We start from the raw sequence: 19,594 nt of genomic DNA on the forward strand, positions 1-19,594 counted from the left end.
TACATGAACTTGAGTGTTGGAGAGAAAACACCCAAGATTTCTGCTTGGAGCTGGCCGGTTAGAGAGGCTTGCATACTGCTGAGATGGCCACTCTGTAGAACCAAAAGTCACCGCACCACTTTGGGCAGCTAGGGAATGCATCCCCCAACCTCTCAGCAAGCCAAGGCTGTGAATGGTTTTATGAGCCACAAAGGTTGGCTCCCCTAGGCTACTCAGATCTTTGACTTGATGTGCTGGGTGTATCTGAGGCTCAAGGATTTCGAGGGCAGGGGGAGTAGCCCGCTGTTGTGGCAAGTGTGCCCTGGGTGTGCTCCTAGAACGGTTGTCTCTTTGGCACACCCACAGCATGCTTGTTAGCCTCCCAGGCCTTGGAGCCGTGCCGGAAAGCTCGACCTCTGCTCCCCTGTGGCCCTTTCTGGACAGGCACATGCCTGCTCTAGGTCGCCTGCCACTTGCAGAGGTTCTTAAGACGTGGGGCTAGAAGCAGAGCTTCTACAACTTATTATTGTAGATTATACAACACATTATTATTGTTATTTATTTACACAGTCAGACAGGTGTTATTGACTGGTTTGTTTTATCCAGACATCGAGTCCTTCCCAAGGCCCTGGGATGCCAGAATTTTATTGTCAATGTTGTTGCTGTTGTTATAGATATCGTCGCAGAATATAGGCTGTTCCCAGTAAAGCTGCTTTTTGTAATTGGCTGATGGTGATTTCTGTGGCCCCGATGGTGTTGAGGTGCTCTTCAAGGTCTTTTGGAACCCAGGGCGCCAATTACCACTGGGATTATTTTGGTCTTTTTCTGCCACAGCCTTTCAATTTCAGTTTGTAGATCTTTGTATTTTGTGATTTTTTTTCTATTTCTTTTTCTTCTATTCTGCTATCCCCTGGTATTGCTATGTCGGGTTTTTGACTTGTTTTTCTTCTCGACTACAGTGATATCTGGTGTATTGTGTGGCAGATGTTTGTCTGATTGTAGTCGGAAGTCCCATAATATAGAAAATGAAGATGTAAAAATAACTTTTTCAATTTTATGGTCCCACCAATTTTTGGCTACAGGTAGCTTGTATTTTTTGCCGCTGTTCCAGTGTATCATCCCTGCTACCTTGTCATGACTTTGTTTGTAGTCAGTCTGTGCGATCTTCTTACAACAGCTGATTAGGTGGTCCACAGTTTCATCTGCTTCTTTACAAAGGTGGCACTTGCTGTTTGTTGTTGATTTTTCGACTTTTGCTCTTATTTTATTTGTTCTTAGTGCCTGTTCTTGTGCAGCCAGTATTAAACCCTCTGTTTCTTTCTTCAAGTTGCCATTCTTAAGCCATTGCCAGGTAAAAAAAAGAAACTGAGGGTTTAATACTGGCTCCACAAGAACAGGCACTAAGAACAAATGCAATAAGAGCAAAAGTAATTATTATTGTAAGTAATAGTAATTATTAAAGTAAAAAGTAATTATACAAGTTAATAATAATAATAATAATTATTATTATTATTATTATTTACATTTTATATCCCGCTCTTCCTCCAAGGAGCCCAGAGCGGTGTACTACATACTTAGGCTTCTCCTCACAACAACCCTGTGAAGTAGGTTAGGCTGAGAGAGAAGTGACTGGCCCAGAGTCACCCAGCTAGTATCATGGCTGAATGGGGATGTGAACTTGGGTCTCCCCGGTCCTAGTCCAGCACTCTAACCACTACACCACGCTGGCTCCCATTTTACAATGGGAGCCATTATACACATTATACAATGCATAATCAACTTGTGGAATTCTCTGCCACAAGGTGTGGTGACAGCCAACAACCTGGATGCATGGAGTAGAGAGAGTGGACAGACATTTTTCTCCATCTCTCACAACACTAGAACCTGGGATTGTCCCATGAAACTGAAGGTTGTGAGATTCAGGACCGACAAGAGGAAGTACTTCTTCACACAGCGTGTAATTAATCTATGGAATTCTCTGCCACAAGATGTGGTGATGGCCACCAGCTTGGATGGCTTTAAAAGGGGCTCAGACAAATTCATGGAGGACAGGTCTATTAGTGGTTACTAGTCTGGTGGCTGTGGGCCACCTCAGAGGCAATTTGCCTCTCAATACCAGTGGCAGGGGAGCAGAAACAAGAGAGAGGGCATGTCCTCTGCTCTTGCCTGTGGACTCCCCAGAGGCATCTGGTGGGCCCCTGTGGGAAGCAGGATGCTGGCCTAGATGGGCTTCCTTGGGCCTGATCCAGCAGGGCTGTTCTTATGTTCTTAGAGGCATTCATGGTGGTGTTAAATTCTGAACTAGGTTGCAAATGTGTGTTGGATGCCTTGTGTGTTGCAAATGTGTGTTGGATGCCTTGTGTGTTGGCATCTGCACGATGTTTAGGATACCTGCAGTTCCAACATCCCGCTCCGCTGCATAGGAGCATAGTGCACACGTCTCATGATTCTGGTCATGGATGGGCCCTGTCTTCTTTTCCAGCCTCCCATATGTTTGTGGGTGGGAAAACCCATCACACTAGCGCAAAAGGCTGCTTCACAGCTCTGGTGCTCAGTGCCCTTTGGCTATGAAGGAGAGGCCCAAGGCTTTGCCATGCGCTCCCTGCCAAGAGTCTCTCCGTCTCTTTAACGGCTTTTTAAAGGACAAACAAATGAATATTTATATACTGCTTTTCAACAACAGTTTCCAAAGTGGTTTACAAAGAGAAATAACAAACAAATAAGATGGCTCCCTGTCCCCAAAGGGCTCACATTCTAAAAAGAAACATAAGGCACACACCAGCAACAGTCACTGGAGGGATGCTGTGCTGGGGGTGGAGAGGGCCAGTTACTCTCCCCCTGCTCAATCAAGAGAATCACCATGTTAAAAAGGTGCCTCTTGGCCCAGTTAGCAGGGCAAAGGACTCTTAAAACACATTTGCGCATCCAAGCTTTTAATTAGATTCGTAGGACTGTGAATGTGTTTTTCAACTGTCTTTAATGTTTTGTGTTGGTTTTCTTTTATGTGTGTAGTAAACTGCCCAGAGACTTGAGTTTGGGGCAGAATGCAAATAAATCCGTGTTGGAGTGGAGGGGTGACCAGGTAGCCTCAGGACCTAGAGAGCATAAGGCAGCTGCTTCTCAGTGCAGAAGAGTTGGGCTCTGCCCTCCGTGAATGGAGTGCATGGAGTGAGGTGTCGGCGCACAGTCAGTAGTGTGCTTCTTGACAGGATGTGTCTCTGCTTCCTGTTCTCAGGGGCAGACCTGGCCTCCCCCTTAACCACACCGCTCTCGAGTTCTGGGTGCAGCTGGGGCAGGCAGCTATGGCCTGGAGAGAAACCAGCGCGCTTGAAGCGGAGGGCGGGCCGGCCTTGTGTGGTAGCAAGCATGAATGGTCCCCTTGGCTTAGCAGGCTTTGCCTTGGTTTGCATTCGGATGGGAGGCCGCTTGTGAGCCGGGGATGTGGTGGAGGGGGCACCCGCAGGGACGGAGCGCCGGTACTTCTCGGCTGCTCTGGCTGTTGGGGTGGGCCCGGCCATGGGGGCTGTTGTCGTGGAGAGCGGCTCCTGCGCTTCTAGCACTGATGTGAGTGCTGTCTGCGCCAAGATATTCCCCGTGGGGTGGGGGATCCCAAGGGAGGGGGGAAGATGACCCCCTGAAGGGCTCCCAAGAGGTACTCAGAACCCCGCTGCCTCCTCACATGGCAGCCTCGCTATTTGTTCCCCATCTGAAGATCACCAGCTTGAAGCTGACGAGTCCTCAGCAACGCATCTGCTGAAGAAGGGGAGGGAGAGAGAAGGGCGAGGAAGCAAAAAAGTCCCATTAATTTCAGCAAGACAGCTTATGAGTTGCTTCGTGTGAATGCCAGCCAGTGACTGAGGTCGCCTGTCTCCCTGGCTTACATCCGGATTAATTACTCATAAGCACTTATTGAAATTAATGGGACAAGTTTACTTTTCCCGTTTCAGCGGGAATACTCACGAGTAACTTAGTCCATGTAGCCATGGTTTCTTGTAACTTTCTGCTTCCGCTGATAGTCATTTCCGTGGGTACAGCAGTGAATGCCAGCGGTTTGAGATGGTTTTTTGTCTTTTATGCAAGATCAACAAAGGAGCTGCTGTCCCAGGGGATCCTCTGGAGAGCTAGCCTGTCGTGTCCAGACTGGGAAGGTGACTTTGGATTTCACTGGATTTGGTCTCTTCTATTGCCCCTCCCTGCACTTTGTGGATCTGTTTGCCAGCCCTTCTTATGCAGAATAAATCTGTAGCCCTTGTGGATGATCGTTCAGTAGTGAGTGAGAATGTCTAAAATATCCTCCTGGGTATCACAGCACCCTTGGCCAAACTTCTCCCACCAGCACTGCAGAGAAACTAAAGGCTTCTCCAGATGACTTTAAAAAAAAATCATCTGGCTTTATAGCTGTGATTGGTCTGATCTGGAGCCAGGGTGTCTTTATCAGTGGATGGAAGGGAGAAGATGGCCAAGATGCTCTTTCAAAACCATTCTTGTAAATGGAGCTGGGTACATGTGGCAGTGATGATGGCGTGGCATAGAAGCCAGTGAGGAGATCTCTGTGCCTGGTGTGGGGGGAGTCCCAGTGAAGACTCCTGAAATGGCAGAACCGTGAAGGCAATGAGTGGAAGGGACGAGAAGCTTTCCAGTAACTATTTGCATGAGCACAGCTGAGCGGTGGTTACCTTACATAGTAAGGAACAGAGTAAGCTGCCTTATAACCGAGCCAGACCCTTGGTCCATCTAGCTTAGTACTATCTACACTGACTGGCAGCAGCAGTTCAGGGTTTCAGGCAGGACTCTCTCTCAGCCCTGCCTGGAGGTGCCAACTTGGGACCTTCTTCAAGCATGCAAATGCTTTCCCACCGAGTGACAACCCCATCCCCTAAGGCAGGCATCCCCAAACTGCAGCCCTCCAGATGTTGCTGAACTACAACTTCCGGCATACCCAGCCACAAAAAATTGTGTCTAGGGATGCTGGGAGTTGTAGTTCAGCAACATCTGGAGGGCCGCAGTTTGGGGATGCCTGCCCTAAGGGGAATATCTTGCAGTGCTTCCATGTGCTTACCCACCCAAATGCAAACCCAGGCAAACCCTGCTTAGCAAAGGGGGCAATTCGTGCTCGCTGCCACCAGACCAGCTCTCCTCCCCATACTGCCTCCCCTTGTCCCGGACCTGGACCTTGAGGTGGTCTCCATAGGAAAATGGTTGACAGTCCCAAACTGGCATGGGAAGGGTGTGTGTGTGTGTGTGTGTGTGTGTGTGTTAAGTTGCTCATTGCTGGCCATGTCCACTAGGTACTTGCGATACTTGAGCAGTTCCTCGCTATTCTAAGCTCTGTGTGAGTGAGCTGACTGGGGTAGGGAATTATCTGGCAACCATATATTGTGGTGTGGGCATCTGGGTATGAGGTGCAGCATCCTAGCAACCAATGGGCTCATTGGGGAACATTTGGCACTTGTATAAATGTTCCGAGGGCTGAGTGCTCCCCTTCCTCAGCTGCCCTAGCAACTCTGTGAGGCCGGTTTCTGTAACCCCGTGTTATTGCTTGGGGGTAGAGAGGCTGAAACTTGTCGAGGTGGCTTGTGGCTGAGGCAAGATCCCCACAGAGGATGTCCTGGTTCATGCCTCCAGTCCCTTGCTCATTGTGGTGCAAAGGGGTCTGGCTCCCATGCAGCAAATGATGAAAAGCTGAGTATTGGATGAAGGTGGGATGAGCTGGAGAAGCAACCTGTTCTCTGGGGACAGTTAGTGGTCCATGTTGGCACACTTTCCCGAGAGTTTGCTTCAGAGCCCGAGCAACTCCTTCGAGTTCTCAGGCTCCTGGTGAGCCTTCCTGGCTTACCCACTTTGGTGTGGTTCAACCAATAGAATCCGTATCCCATGATGCAATGAATTTCCATGCGTAATGCAAGGCGTCAGTCCTGGGAGGGAGCCCGGAGAATTGGCCCATTCCAAGGAAAGGGTGTAGCTTTAGTTTCTGCACTGTCTTTCAAAATTGCTCTTTATTCGAGCTGCAGTTAGTCAGTGGCTCGGAGCGCACTTGCTGTGAGGCGAAACGGTTGAGGGCAGAAGCCGTGAACGACTGGTGGCAATTCTGGAAAAGGCAGAGCAAATTGCTCTCATGGGCATGCATGAATGCCGGGGTGTGTGAAGCATTTTAGACCTGACATTGGCAAGGTAGGCCAACCGTCTCCCCTTGACGGCGCCAGAAGGAGTCATGGAAGCGGCCGACACGGAGGCATTCCTGCAGGGAGACCTCCCTGTCTCCTCCCTGTGTGACTTCTGTGCCCGTTGGATTTAGCCAAGGACAGCGCTAACCCTGGCTGTGGGTTTCAGTTGGACTCCTTGGGAATGGTCCCAGGAAGCCGTGTGGAGGGTTAAGCGTGTTTTCTGCAGGCTGCCGCTGGGTTGTGCTTGGGACCCGGGGAGTGCCTTCGGGTTGGTGTCCTGTTTCCTGATGAGCTTAGGGATATGAAAAGCCCTCCTTCAGACCGGCTGCAAGGAGGTTTGGTTTAATTAAATATAATCCCTTCAGCAATTGCAAGCACTTTCATATGACCCAGGTCCAGGCTTTCTCCTTTCAACACACAAAATGCCAAGGCCAGTTGTTGAGGAGGGGACGGGCTGTCGCTGGGAAAAGAGGGCTGGAGCCTACGTATCCCTGGAGTCTCCAAGCAGGGTGGCAGACCTCCCATGGCTTGGAAGCCTGTGAGGCCCAGGAGAAATGGCCGCGCTCGCTCCTGGTAGGTTTCCAGGCCCAATGCAAGGGGCTAGTTTTAACCTTTGTAAAAGCCTCAATAGGGGCGGCACAACTTTGGACTACAACTCCCATCACCACCAGCCACAGTGGCCACTAGACGGGGAATATGTGAGTTGTAGGGCCAACCTCTGAAAAAGGGGAGGCATCATGCAGCGCTGCCCTAAAAGGCTTGGGAGCAGGACTTCACATTGGAACCCTGCCAACTATTAAGATCTACATAGGAACAGAAGAAGCCGCCTTCTACTGAGTCAGACCCTTGGTCCATCTAGCCCAGTCTTGTCTACACTGACTGGCAGCAGCTCTCCAGAATTTCAGACAGAGGGGTTCTTTCCCAGCCCTACCTGGAGATGCTACCAGGGACTGAACCCATGAACTTGTGTGTGCAAGGAGAATACCCTGCCACTGGGATACAGCAACTGAGCAAAGAGGCACCTTTTGAAAGTGGTGATTCACTTTATTTAGGCGCAGGAAAGCAACTGGCCCTATCCATCCCCAGCACAGCATCCCTCCAGTGGCTGTTGCTAGTGTCTATCTTATGTTTCTTTTTTTAAGATTGTGAGCCCTTTGGGGACAGGGAGCCATCATTCATTCATTCATTCATTCATTTCTAAGTAAACCGCTTTGGGAACTTTTGTTGAAAAGCGGTATATAAATATTCACCGTATTCCTATTTGGAGGGCCCTATTGCTAATCCCCTTACCTGCAATGGTGAGGTAGGTGGAGCCTATGTTGAGGGACCACCACTGAGAAGGCCCTGGCTTTGGAATGGGCACCATTCAGTGCTGCTGGCATTCTGGTGGAGGAGGAATGGGGGGGGTGGCCTGTTCTTGCTCTTCTGTCCTGCCCCCCCTTTACACTGTTTCCCTTCTAAACTTGCTTCTAAGTAGGGTATAACATAGGAATCTGCCTTCTACTGAGTCAGACCCTTGGCCCATCTAGCACAGGGTTGTCTACACAGACCGGCAGCGGCTTCTCCAAGGTTGCAGGTAGGAGTCTCTCTCAGCCCTATGCTTTGGTAGTTTGTTGGTTCAATAAAAAAAATCTTGTCCTATCTTGGAGATGCTGTTAGGGAGAGAACTTGGAGCCTTCTGCATGCAAGCAGGCAGGTGCTCTTCCCAGAGCAGCCCCCTCCCCTAAGGGAAAGACCTTACAATGCTCATGCATGTAGCTTCCCATTCAAATGCAAACCAGTATGGACCCTGCTTAGCAAAATGGACAATTCCTGTTTGCTACCACAAGCCACCTAATGGTACAGCGGGGAAAATGCTTGACCCCTCCTGTATTCTACCAAAAGAAAACCACCGGGCTCTGTGGGCACCAGGAATCGAAGTCGACTTGATGGCACACTTTACCAAAAGACCAGATCTCCTCCCACTTTTTAAAAAACAACAACATTTATATCCCGCTTTTCCTCCAAGGAGCTCAGAACAGTGTACATGGTTATTTTTATCCTCACAGCATTGGGCTGAGAGATACCTGACTGCCCCAGAGTCACCCAGTGAGTTTCGTGGTTGACTGGGGGATTTGAACTCGGGCCATTGAAGGAAGAGGTGTGGCGTGCATGGGAGAAGGCAAGCGTGGGAGCCTGCTGCATGGTAGCCATGCTGTCCTAGCCGCAGAGCAAGAAGGGGCAGCCAGGCCGGGGGAGGGCTGCACTGGCTTGAAAGGAATGCAAGTTCCCTTTGTCACCTCTGCATTTGCAGCCTGGGGTTTGCCTGGAAGCGGTGGGTGGGTCGGTGTGGAAAGTATACAAGGAATGCCAAACCTTTTATTCCGGCCCCGTTTCAAATGGTCTTAGCAGATAGTGGTACCAGGCACCGCTCTCTGGTGAGGAGTGGGGGATGTGGCAGAGACTCCTTCCACAGCTTCGGCAGGCTGTCTGCTAAGGAGGAGCTCTGTGCCGAGGTCTCCCATCTGGGGCAGGAACTATCCTGGCTGACGGGGCTGGGGCAAAGGCCCGGTTCTCCCCACAGTGGCCGCAGGAAACTTGGACATGCTGCTGGAGAAGCACCCTCGGAATTGTTCACACACACACACACTGGCAGGAATGCGGGGACTGTTGCTCACCGACGGACCAGAGTAGGCATCTGAATTCCTGGCTCTTTCCTGCAACTGACGTCACCAGCTAGACAGAGCTCCGGCTTTGCCTTTCCGCTGGGCGAGTGGATGCTCAGAGTCTCTGTGACTGGAGATGGTTCTGCGTTTCTTGCCTGCCTTGCTTTGAAAAGAGGTTTCAGTTCACTTGGTGTCTGCCCTTCTGGTCAATGGACTACGAAGATGTTTGTGTGCATTCTTTAGAAACCTGTTGGTTCAGAGGGTACAATGAGACAAGTCGGTGTGCGTGCCGTGCACCACATGCGTGTTCACCATCTCTCTCATTCATTCTCTTACACACACACACACACACACACACACACACACACACACCAACCATAGGGAAGGCCACACACACACACACACACACACACACACACACACACACACACACACACACCAACCATAGGGAAGGCCAAATGAGGCCTCAAATGATTGTCTCCAGCTTGAAAGAGCTACTGTGACTTTTGCATACCTTCCTGGCTAAATCTGAAGAATGCCCCAACCTGTTGGGACCTGGTATCTGACTGTACAGTGCAAATCGTTCTCACAGTTACGATAGATGTGATGGTTCTGCAGTGATGCAACCTTTTAATATGTATCCCAGAGGGCAGAACTCTCTGAATAAAATACTTGGAGAAGTGTGTTGTTTGGGGGTGTGAGAGAAGTGTGTATTTGGGCATTATCCTCCTTTTTATGACCCCAAGTTCTGTGGAAAAAAAAAATTTGCTCTGCTGGATTGATCAGTTTAGGCAAAACTGCGCACTTGCCCACCCACCCGCCCCTGTTAAACACTTAACCTGCAGAATCATTGCTGCTTCCAAGTGGTAGATCCACCTGGGATCTCTCCTGCTGCCTGACCAAGTGGAGCGTGACCAGGCTCATGGACTGGAGAGAAGTTGTAGGCTTCTCAGTGCAGAGAATCCGTGTTCCCCCCTGACCAGCTTCTAACAGCATGGGTGCTCCGCAGGCAGTCCTCTCTGACTTCTCCCCAGGGAGGCTTCAGCGCTTTTCAGCCTTGTGTCGTGGGCCTCCTGGAAAGCCAAGCTGAGAACCTCAATTGCTCTGAAAGAGTTGAAGCGCTTTAGGAGACCAGCATAACACAAGTGTTGTGTTCAGTAATCCAAAATGGCAGATCTGGAAGAGTTCCATTAGATCAGAAGTGAGATGAACAGAGGATTGCTTCTTTGATACATCTCTGGTTGTCGTTGATTCCGCTCTCAATGGTCGAGTTTCCCTTTTTTGCCTTTAGCTTGTGGTGAGTCTATCGATATAGACTCTAAGTTTGAATCTGAAGCTTTCTGGTCACAAATCTCTTGGCCTGCAAAGCTCTGCAGGGGGTATACAAGAAAAGCCAGACAGAGGGAATTGCTGAAGGGAACTTGGGAAGGCCGATGATGTCTCCTGTTAATCGGGCTGCTGTTCTGCCGGGCTGGGTAGGCAGCTATGTAGTTTGCACATGCAACTGTCCATACCCTTCCCTCTCATAGAGCTATACACAGTTAGAATGCCTTGTAGTTCTCTTCCACTTTTAAAGCCCACTTGCTTCTAAAGAGGGGGGGGAGTTCCTGAAGCAAATTGCTAGATCTCTTCTTCTCTCTCCCCCACCCACCACCCAGGGTGGGGGTTAGTATAACTTCTTGGCTTGGGAGCATTCAGTTGCTGCAAGTATCTGGGTCAGTTGGGCAGTGAAGAAAGGGGGTTGGATTTAAATGCAGAACATGTGGCTGCTTCCTGAAACTGTTAGGCTCCAGTCCGATGAGGAACACTCGTGGGTGGGGTGGGGTGGGGGTTAACCTTTCTGGGAACCTTTCTGTGCCAGAGCTTATAGCAGTGACTGCAGATCCTTGCATTTCCGTCCCTTGGCGTCACAGCCCTGGGCCATGTGACCCTTGGTTAGATTGATGACTGTTGATGGGTCTACCCTGGTTCAAAGGAGCACTTCTAGGGAAGCTTGTCAGGGGAGCAGTAATTCTGGCAAAGGGTCATGGGGCCTGGTGCAGTTAGAGCTTAGCCATCTGAATCGAACCCTGCTGTCAGATTATAATCGATGTCCTTGTATTGCCTTGAGTTCCCTGGAAGCAGGTTGACATTAAGGCTGCAGTGGTTGTGCTGCAGTCAAGATTGTGGAGAAGCCTCTAGAAAGGTACAGTTTGCTTTGCCCTGTGCTTTGTACGTGTGCCCCACAACTGTTGATTTTAAGTACTGTGGTGTTTCAGTTCTAATGGTAACAGCAGAGGTGCAGCTAGGGAATTTTGGAGCCTGGACCTAATGGCCTCTTTCCCCCTCCCCAGATAAGCATCACCACCACCACCCCGCCGCTACAAACACACACACCACACACAGAGACAGTATTTAATGCATGGGTTCTTGAGAGCCCAAACAGCAGCTGAACTCACAAGAATGTAAGGATGTAAAACAAGTTTATTTATGAAGATATGCCTTAACATAAACATTTCAACGTGCAGCTTAGCATATTCCCATCCCACCTGTTTCTTTCCCCACTCCCATCTCTGTCTCTCAGGGTCCAGTTTTTAAGAATTTGCAGTAATGTAAAGACATAAAACATAGCGGAAAAGCTCCATCCGTTTCTGGCTATGAAAGCCACAGGAACCCTGCAAGTAAATATACTGCCAAACCAACGTTGCAGTAAAGCAGGTGACACACTGGATGTTAAAAACTCACTAAAGCACTATCACAAATGCATCTCGGCACATTGTGCTCTATAGAACTTTTGTGTAGCACATGAGAGAGTCTAGCAAGACTGAGAAACGTATTTTTCCAAGAACACCCAGTTAGCAGCACAATCCAACACAGAGTTAGAGCACACCCACCCAGCAGGGTTTATTCTGAACTTGCAAATGTCTCCCCGTCTCTTGCTGCCATTTATTTGCTCCCTTTATATCCTGCTCTTACCCCAAGGAGCCCAGAGCAATGTACACGGATGGTGTTCCTCACAACAACCCTGCTAGGTAGCTTATCATTCAGTGGGTTACTTCATCCAAATTGCCCCTCGAAGCATGGATTCAATGCTCTCTTAAAGTTCTAGTATCCCCTAACTTTCCACACCAGCTATAAGTGGACATAGGAGTATATAAATGCCCTCAAGGGGCCTCTGCCTAGCCTCGGGACCAGCCCACGCCCATGCCCCATCCACAACTTCACGATCACAACAGCTCAGCCTCATGAGGTGCTCCTCAGCTCGGGACTCGACAGCTACTGCCTGAGCCTCACTCGCTCTCGTCTTTGCTCGGTGCCCGACTCTGAGCCTCATGCCGCACGGCTCGACTGCACTGACGCACGGTGAGGACTCTGTGTCACGGATCTCCGACTACACAACAGGGCAGGCACTGAATGGCCAGGCGGAAGTGGCTGTCTGCTTGGCAGCCACCTGGCCCAGCCCCACTGCTGCTGCCTGCTGAGCAGGCAGTGGTCAGCCTCTGCTCGTCAGCATAGACCACACTCAGCTAGATGGACCAGGGTGACTCCGAAGCCAGCTGCACGTGTTCATCAGGGGCAGAGCAACTGCTTGGCATGTCGGGAGTCCCAGGTTTGGTCCTGGGCAGCATCTCAGGGGCGGGCTGGGAAGGTTCCCCTGTTTGGAAACTTGGAGAGCTTTGCCAGTCTGTGGAGCCCTGGGCTTCCCAACCTGTGGCCCTCCAGATGCTGCTGAACTACAACTCCCATCATCCCCAGCTACAATTTATTGTGGTTGGGAATGGAATGGTGGGAGTAACACCTGGAGGGCCACAGGGTGGGAACCCAGGCATCTGGATTCAACAAAAGGCAGCTTCATAGTTGCATAAGGACATGGGTGTCCACCAGAAAATTTCCTCACATGGGCATATTTTGCTTCATTGGTCTGTATGGAAAGCCCGTTCTGCTAATGATGGTGTCTTTCATTACAAGGTTGCCACTGCTGCTTCATCTCTTTCTCAGGCTCCCTTTTTCATTCTCTGCTCATCTGGTACACCACTTAAGAGACACTTGAGGGTTTTGTATTTTCCAGCATTTATTTTATATATTAATTAATTAATTGCATTTTATACCACCCCATTAAAAAAAATTCCCTGGGAATTTTGCAATCTAAACACCATAAAAACATTAACACAATAAAAACAACTTAAAATACAAATAAAAACTCTAGAACCTGAAGCTTTAAAGCTATAAACTTGAAAGCCTGGCTAAACAGGTATTTTTTCAGGTCCTTCTTAAAAACATTCAGAGAAGGGGAAACTCTAATTTTGTTAGGAAGTGCGTTCCAGAGTCCCTGGGCAACTCTAATAAAGGCCCGGTTTCAAGTTGCCACCAACTGAGCCAGTGGCAGCCGCAACCGGTCCTTCCCAGATGCTCTTAACCAGCCGTGGGGTAGATGAAGAAGGCGGCGCTCTCTTAAATATTGCAGACCCAAGCCGTTTAGGGCTTTATAGGTCATAACCAGCACTTTGTAATTCGCCCAGAAACTTATTGGCCACCAGTGTAGGTTTTTGGTCTTTTTAAATGGGTGTTATGTGATCTCTTCAGGCAACCCTGGAGACCAACCTGGCTGCTGCATTCTGGACTAACTGCAGTGTCCAAACTACATACAAAGGCAGCCCAACATAGAGCGCGTTGCAGTAGTCAAGCCTGGATGTTATCAGCATATGCGCCAACGGTCCTTACTCTAGTGTTGTGGATTTTGTGTGGTGCCCTTGAGTAATTTCCTCCTTTTTCTATTCCAGATCAGTGTTCGGGTGACCACCATGGATGCTGAGCTGGAGTTTGCCATCCAGCCCAACACGACCGGGAAGCAGCTGTTTGACCAGGTAAGGTGACTGGCTGGCTGTTAACGCAATGTCTCCAGAAATGCAGATAGTGGGAGCTGGCAGTATGTGGTGCTATCTGTAACGACTGATGGCTTGTTCGTGCATGCAAGGAGTCACTTGTTGCTACAGGCGGTGAACACCACCAACCACTCTCTGGCGTTGGAATGCCAAGATTCCGCATAGGCTGGCAGGGTTCATTCTTGGTGTGAACAGCCAGGGGTGGGCAGATGGACACTGCAACCACGTATACAGTGAGTGTAGCATTAGACTACATTTTGCTGTTCTGAAGAGTACACGAGAGCCAAGAAGTCATTTGGTGGGTTGGGACCTGACACGTTGGGTTGCACTCCAATAACGCCAGCTGCAGTCCTTAAAAGGGGCGAAGTGAATTTTGCCAGATGTCGCTCATACGCTTCATGATAAGCTGCACTTGTCAAAATCTCCCTCTTCGATCTAACGATTAAATGTTTTCTTATGCCTTGATCTGGAAGAGAGGGATAGGTGGATGGAGGCAAAATCAACAGTGGATCCTTGGTTGCAGGGTGTGGGTCAGGGAAGGTCCCAAATCGACTAGGAATACTTATATACCACTCTTGAATAAAAAAAATTCTCAAAGTGGCTTACTTAGAAACATAATGAGATGGTTCCCTGTCGCCAAAGGGCTCTCAGTCTCAAAAGAAACCTATAGCAAACACCAGCAACAGCCACCAGAGGGATGCTGTGCTGGGGTTGGATAGGGACAGCCGCTCTCCCCCCTGCTAAATAAAGAGAATCGCCACATTAAAAGGCGCCTCTTTGCTCAATTAAGTTCAATCACCATGACTGAAGGTTACTGGAATGGCATATATATGGGTGGGGTGGTCCCTGGCCTTAATGCTATGCAGTCTGTTTGCAAGCAAAGAGGTGGCCTATTCCTGAACTGTTTGGCCGCAAACAAACGGTGGTTTGTGGCCTTGCTCAGGTTCAGGAATGGAACCAGACCATGGCCTTTTGTGCTGCATCTGAACCCGGCCTGTGTGTTCCTCTGTAGCCTGATTTATGTACAAAGCAAATGGGTCTGACTTTTGTTGATCACAAAGGGGCAAGGAGACACCCAAATCATGTGGCCCCTTTGATTAAGACACCCACTCCCTGCTTCGTGTGAACCAGGAAGATCTACGAATCATAGTTTAGCCCCCTGGTGCCAGTTTCACATGTGCTGGTCATTAAGTAAGTGTGTGTGTGTGTGTGTGTGTGTGTGTGTGTGTGTGTGCGCGCGTGTGCGTGTGTGCGCGCGCACACACACACACACACACACTCTAGCTTCTTGTAAATGTTCTGCTTTTAAACTATATTCTGCGTTTCAAGGCAGCCAACAACAAAATTATAACACTATTGGAACAAAACAATGAATTGCAAAACTTCCACAGCAATTTTTTAAAAAGCAAAAGTAATAATAAATGCAGTAAAACATTTATTTATTTGTAGGCAGGATTTAAAAAGAGTGCTAACCGTTAAAAGGCTTGGGAGAATAGAATTGTTTGGTCTAGGTACCCTGTGAGTGTTTCTAGGAAGAGATTTCTGCTGCTGGGTTGCCGCCCTGGAGAAGGCCCTCCTTGCTTCAGTCACCAGCTGCTGAACCTCCTATCATCTCAAGGAGTGGGCAGCTCCTTGTGGGATTTGATCAGGGTGCAGTTCTGCTCCTGTTTTGGTAGTTCAAGTGTGGGAAAGTGGCTCTAAGCCTTCCAAAGGGGTGGCCCAGGAGCAAAGAACTCTGCTATCAGTGGGCAGACCTGGATACAAAATCTGCATTCTAGATATTATTGGAACTTCCTGCACAAATTGCATCTGGTTTTTATTTTGTCATCCTTCAGTGCCTTGTTTATAGACAGCTGTAGCAATATTCTACCCTCCCTGATGTTCTCTGCCTGCATCTGTCTACACAGAGCCATGCTTTCACATGCGTTTCCTAAGCTCTGAATGAACAATTCTCTGGTATCCGCTGTAATCAGCTAAAGCTTGTTAATGCAGGTGAGAGTGGTTTGGCCCTTGTCTATCCATGAAGCCACTTCCTGCTCTGTGGAGCAACCTGAAAGTTGCTTTGTTTGGTTCCTGAAGCATACATCTCAAAGATTAAATTGTACAGCGCATTAATTAAGCAGTTCAGTATTGTCCACACAGACTGGCAGTGGCTTCTCCAGGGTTGCAGGCAGGAGTCTCTCTCCCAGCCCGATCTCGTTGGAGATGCTACCAAGGAGAGAACTTGGAACCTTCTGTGTGCAGAGATGCTCTTCCCAGAGCAGCCCCGTCCCCTAAGGGGAATATCTTACAGTGCTCACAGGTAGTCTCCCATCCAGATGCAACCAAGGTGGACCCTGCTTCGCAAATAGGACAAGTCATGTTTGCTCCCACAAGACCAGCTCTCCTAATGTACAGCAGAAGTGAGAATTGGGGAGTCTGGCTCACAGCAGTTGTGTTCACCAGTTTCCAGAAAAGAGTTTGGCCTGACCCTTTGTCCTGACGGCCAAAAGGGCATCTTGGGTGGGAAGGGGTTAGGACAGAGGCAATCCTGGTCAAGGCCTGCTGAGGCCTGTGGCGAAGGCAGAGGCATCTCTGTTGGTGACTGAAGTCTCACTTTATTTATAGGTCCTGAGGCAGGAGACCAGATGGTGGGAGGGCTTGGCCGTTCTGGAAGCTGTGGCTGCTGCTGCCTCCCCAGTGCCTTGATAAAGAATCTAATCTCTGCCCTTTTCTAATACTGCCCTGGAATTCAGCAACTGTCTCTGGACAATTGTAAGGGGAGGAAGTTGATTTGCAGAGGAAATAACCCATTCAGCTCTGGCCACAATAGGAAATAAAACCGATTGTTCCATACTTTTATTTTTGCTGCCTGGCTGAATGTTCTAGCATGCCCTGCCTGCCCCGTTTGTGGAAGGAAAATGAAAACAGCCTGGCTAACGCTTTCAATACCGGCATTGTTGGGGCCCTCTTTTTAATTTTGCAGCTCTGCAGATCAGGCTGTTGAATTTGGCTGTTAACGTAACTCTGAGTGCTCTCTGTCCTGTTGCTGGCCATGGAGTCTTAAACCACAAAGATGGGGCCATTGCATCTGGCAGTTGCAGAGAGATAGGTCCCTGCCACCTCCTGCTAGTTGATTCTTTGCTTGGCGATGCCAAGGATTAGACCTGGACCCTCTGCAGTACAAGCCCTGCTCCTGAGCTGTGGCCAGCACTCTTCTCCTCCCCTTCACTGCCATGGATTGACCTGGTGGGTGCAAGCGAGAGAGGCTGCTTAAGCATCTGAATTCGTCTGTCTGTCTGTCTGTCGCTTTGGGTTGGTATTCAGCAAAGCCTCCTTTTAAAAAAAATAACATTGAAATGCAAAATAAGGCTTCCTCTTGCACTCTGCTTTGTTTATCCATCAGCTAATTCAACACACACACACACACACACACACACACACACACACACACCCGCAAGAGTTATCCTGCTGCTTTCCCACCTTGAAACATTTCCTTCCGTTAACAGTAGCCTCTGCAAACTGACTATTGGCTTGTCATGCAAAGTTGGGGCTGGTGATGATCTGCTTGCTAAGCACCCCCCAGGTAGTGGTTTCCCTCAGGATGGGTTTTTCCTTGTATTGGTGGTGTGTGAGCAACTGGCTAAGTTCTTGAGCTAGCATTCTTTCCTCCAGATCATATTTCCTCCCACAAGAGGAGCAGCAGTGCCCTATGGACACCTGTAGATTGCATTCTTTTTTTCTTTTTCTTTTTTAAAAACATTTTTTGTGTCCCGCTTTTCCTCCAAAGAGCTCAAAGCAGTGTACTACATAAAGTTTCTCCTCACAACAACCCTGTGAAGTAGGTTAGGCTGAGAGAGAAGTGACTGGCCCAGAGTCACCCAGCAAGGATCATGGCTGAATGGGGATTTGAACTCTGGTCTCCCCGGTCCTGGTCCAGCACTCTCAACATTGTACCCCACCTGCAATTGGAAATGCAAATAAGAGCACCTCTGCAGCCCTTCGGCATAAGACTTTCTTCTGTATTTTGCCACTTCTGTTTGCAGCGTTTTCAGACTCCCTCTAGAGGCTGCCCTGGAATATGAGACACGGACATTCCTGCTTTGTTAGGATATCCTTTCTCTTTTGAGAACCTGACACTACTTTTAAAAAAAGAATGACACATGGGTGAGGTGTTACTTCCTCCTAGTTCTGGTAGAACTGGTTGGGAAACCACTGGAGCTGCTGAGCACCTTGGGAAGGGACCTCCCCCTTCTCTCCCAGATTTAATCTTGTGCATCTGCAAGCACAGCCTCCGTCTTGAGCACAGCTGGGATCTTAGCAAGCCAGAACGTGCCTGACTCTTCTAGCTTGCACCATGCAACTTCGGAGATCTGTGCAACCTGGCAAGCCACCACTTGGTTGGGGTGGATGTAGCAAGCCTGTGCAGATTTGGCTTCCTTCCTGGCTGATGCTGTTTGTTGCAGGGCCTGCCTCGGGTCCCCCTTCTCATGCTCCTGTGGCATCATAAACCCAGCTAGCTTGGCAAACAGGCACCTTTTAACGTGGCCGTTCTCTTTATTTAGTAGGGGGAGAGTAACTGGCCCTCTCCACCCCCAGCACAGGACCCCTCCAGTGACTGTGGCTGGTGTCCATCTTGCGTTGTTGTTGTTTTTTAGACTGTGAGCCCTTGGGGGACAGGGAGCCATCTTAGTTATTTATTATTTCCCTGTGTAAACCGCCCTGAGCCATTTTTGGACGGGGGGTATAGAAACCAAATTAAAAAGTAAATAAAATCATGGGAGGCAGTCGCCCGCAGCTGGCTGTTTCTAGGCCCAATCAAACTCCCTTCCGACTAAGGAACTCGGTGGCCAGAGGCTGGGATGGAGTGAGCTGGAGCGGCAAGGGGACTTCCTGGCAGGAGGATAGCAGTGTCCTGCCAGTCCTTGGTGCTTTCCATTTTCCGTCCTCCCTGTGATCGGGGGGGAATGGCCAGGCCCGCCAGGGGACACTCCTGGGCTCTTCTCTGCTCCTGTGGTGATGCATCCCAGCCACCCAGAATTGTCGCCCGTGGCCTGCAGCCGTGGAGCTCCTGGCTCCCTCCACCCCTGGCTTCCAAGCATCCAGTCTCCCTAACTGCAGGTTGTCCAAATGAATGCCCCGCAGGTGAAAATGCTGGTTGAGGGTATGCAAAGAAAAAGGAGGCGCCAAACGGGAGGTTAGGGCAGCCTGTTGACATCTGCCTTGTGGCTGGAATGCTCCAGCAACCCTCCTCCGGTTTGGGGAGCGGCCATGGCTCTGTGGAAGAGCTCCTGCACAGCTGGTCCAGGTTCATTCCCTGGCATCTCCAGCTAAAGGACTGGATAGCAAGTGATGGAAAAGCTGGCCTCTGGCAGTCGGAGCAGACGGTGCTGGGCTAGACGGACCAATGGCCTGCTACAGTTGGAAGGCCCTTTCCTGTGTGCTGTTTAACTTGGGAAGGGGCTTGTCTGCCGAACCTCTCCACTCAAGGTTGTCAAATGCTCCAGCAGGAATGAGGACTGAATTTCCCAATCCGCAGCTGGTAAAGGGCCACATCTGCTATAAGTGGTGTTTTAGCAACTCTCTCTGTGGAAGGAGAGCTGGTCTTGTGGTAGCATCATGGATTTCCCCCTTTTCTAAGCAGAGCCTGCCTTGGTTTGCATTTGGAAGGGAGACCACATGCAAGTGGAGCCACTCTGGGAAGAGCATCTGCATGCAGGAGGTTCCGACTTCCCTCCCTGGCAGCATCTCCAAGAGAGGGCTGAGAGAGACTCCTGCCTGCAACCTTGGAAAAGCTGCTGCCAGTCTGGGTAGACAATAGGGATATGCACGGAACTGGCACCTACCCGTTTGAAGGGGTGTGTGTGGAGGGGGTATCTTTAAGGACGGAGGAGCGTGCTCTTACCTCCTTTCTGCCCCGGTGCCGCCTCAGACCCCGAAGTCAGATGTGCTACTGGCACGCAAA

At 49.7% G+C, this 19,594-nt stretch overlaps 1 protein-coding gene across 2 annotated transcripts in view; it reads left to right on the top strand.

Annotated features, from left to right (window-relative positions):
• Positions 1-19,594, top strand: part of MSN (moesin) — a 71,663-nt gene that overhangs the window by 35,080 nt on the left and 16,989 nt on the right. Inside the window, exon 2 of one of the 2 annotated variants that reach the window (XM_053273668.1) lies at positions 13,549-13,632. In XM_053273668.1, the coding sequence (XP_053129643.1) occupies positions 13,549-13,632 (84 nt within the window). Of the gene's footprint in view, positions 1-13,548; positions 13,633-19,594 lie in introns of those variants that run through there. The other variant, XM_053273670.1, reaches the window with a different exon arrangement.

This window comes from Hemicordylus capensis, chromosome 11, assembly GCF_027244095.1.
Source record: "Hemicordylus capensis ecotype Gifberg chromosome 11, rHemCap1.1.pri, whole genome shotgun sequence".
Taxonomy (NCBI): Eukaryota; Metazoa; Chordata; class Lepidosauria; order Squamata; family Cordylidae; genus Hemicordylus; species Hemicordylus capensis.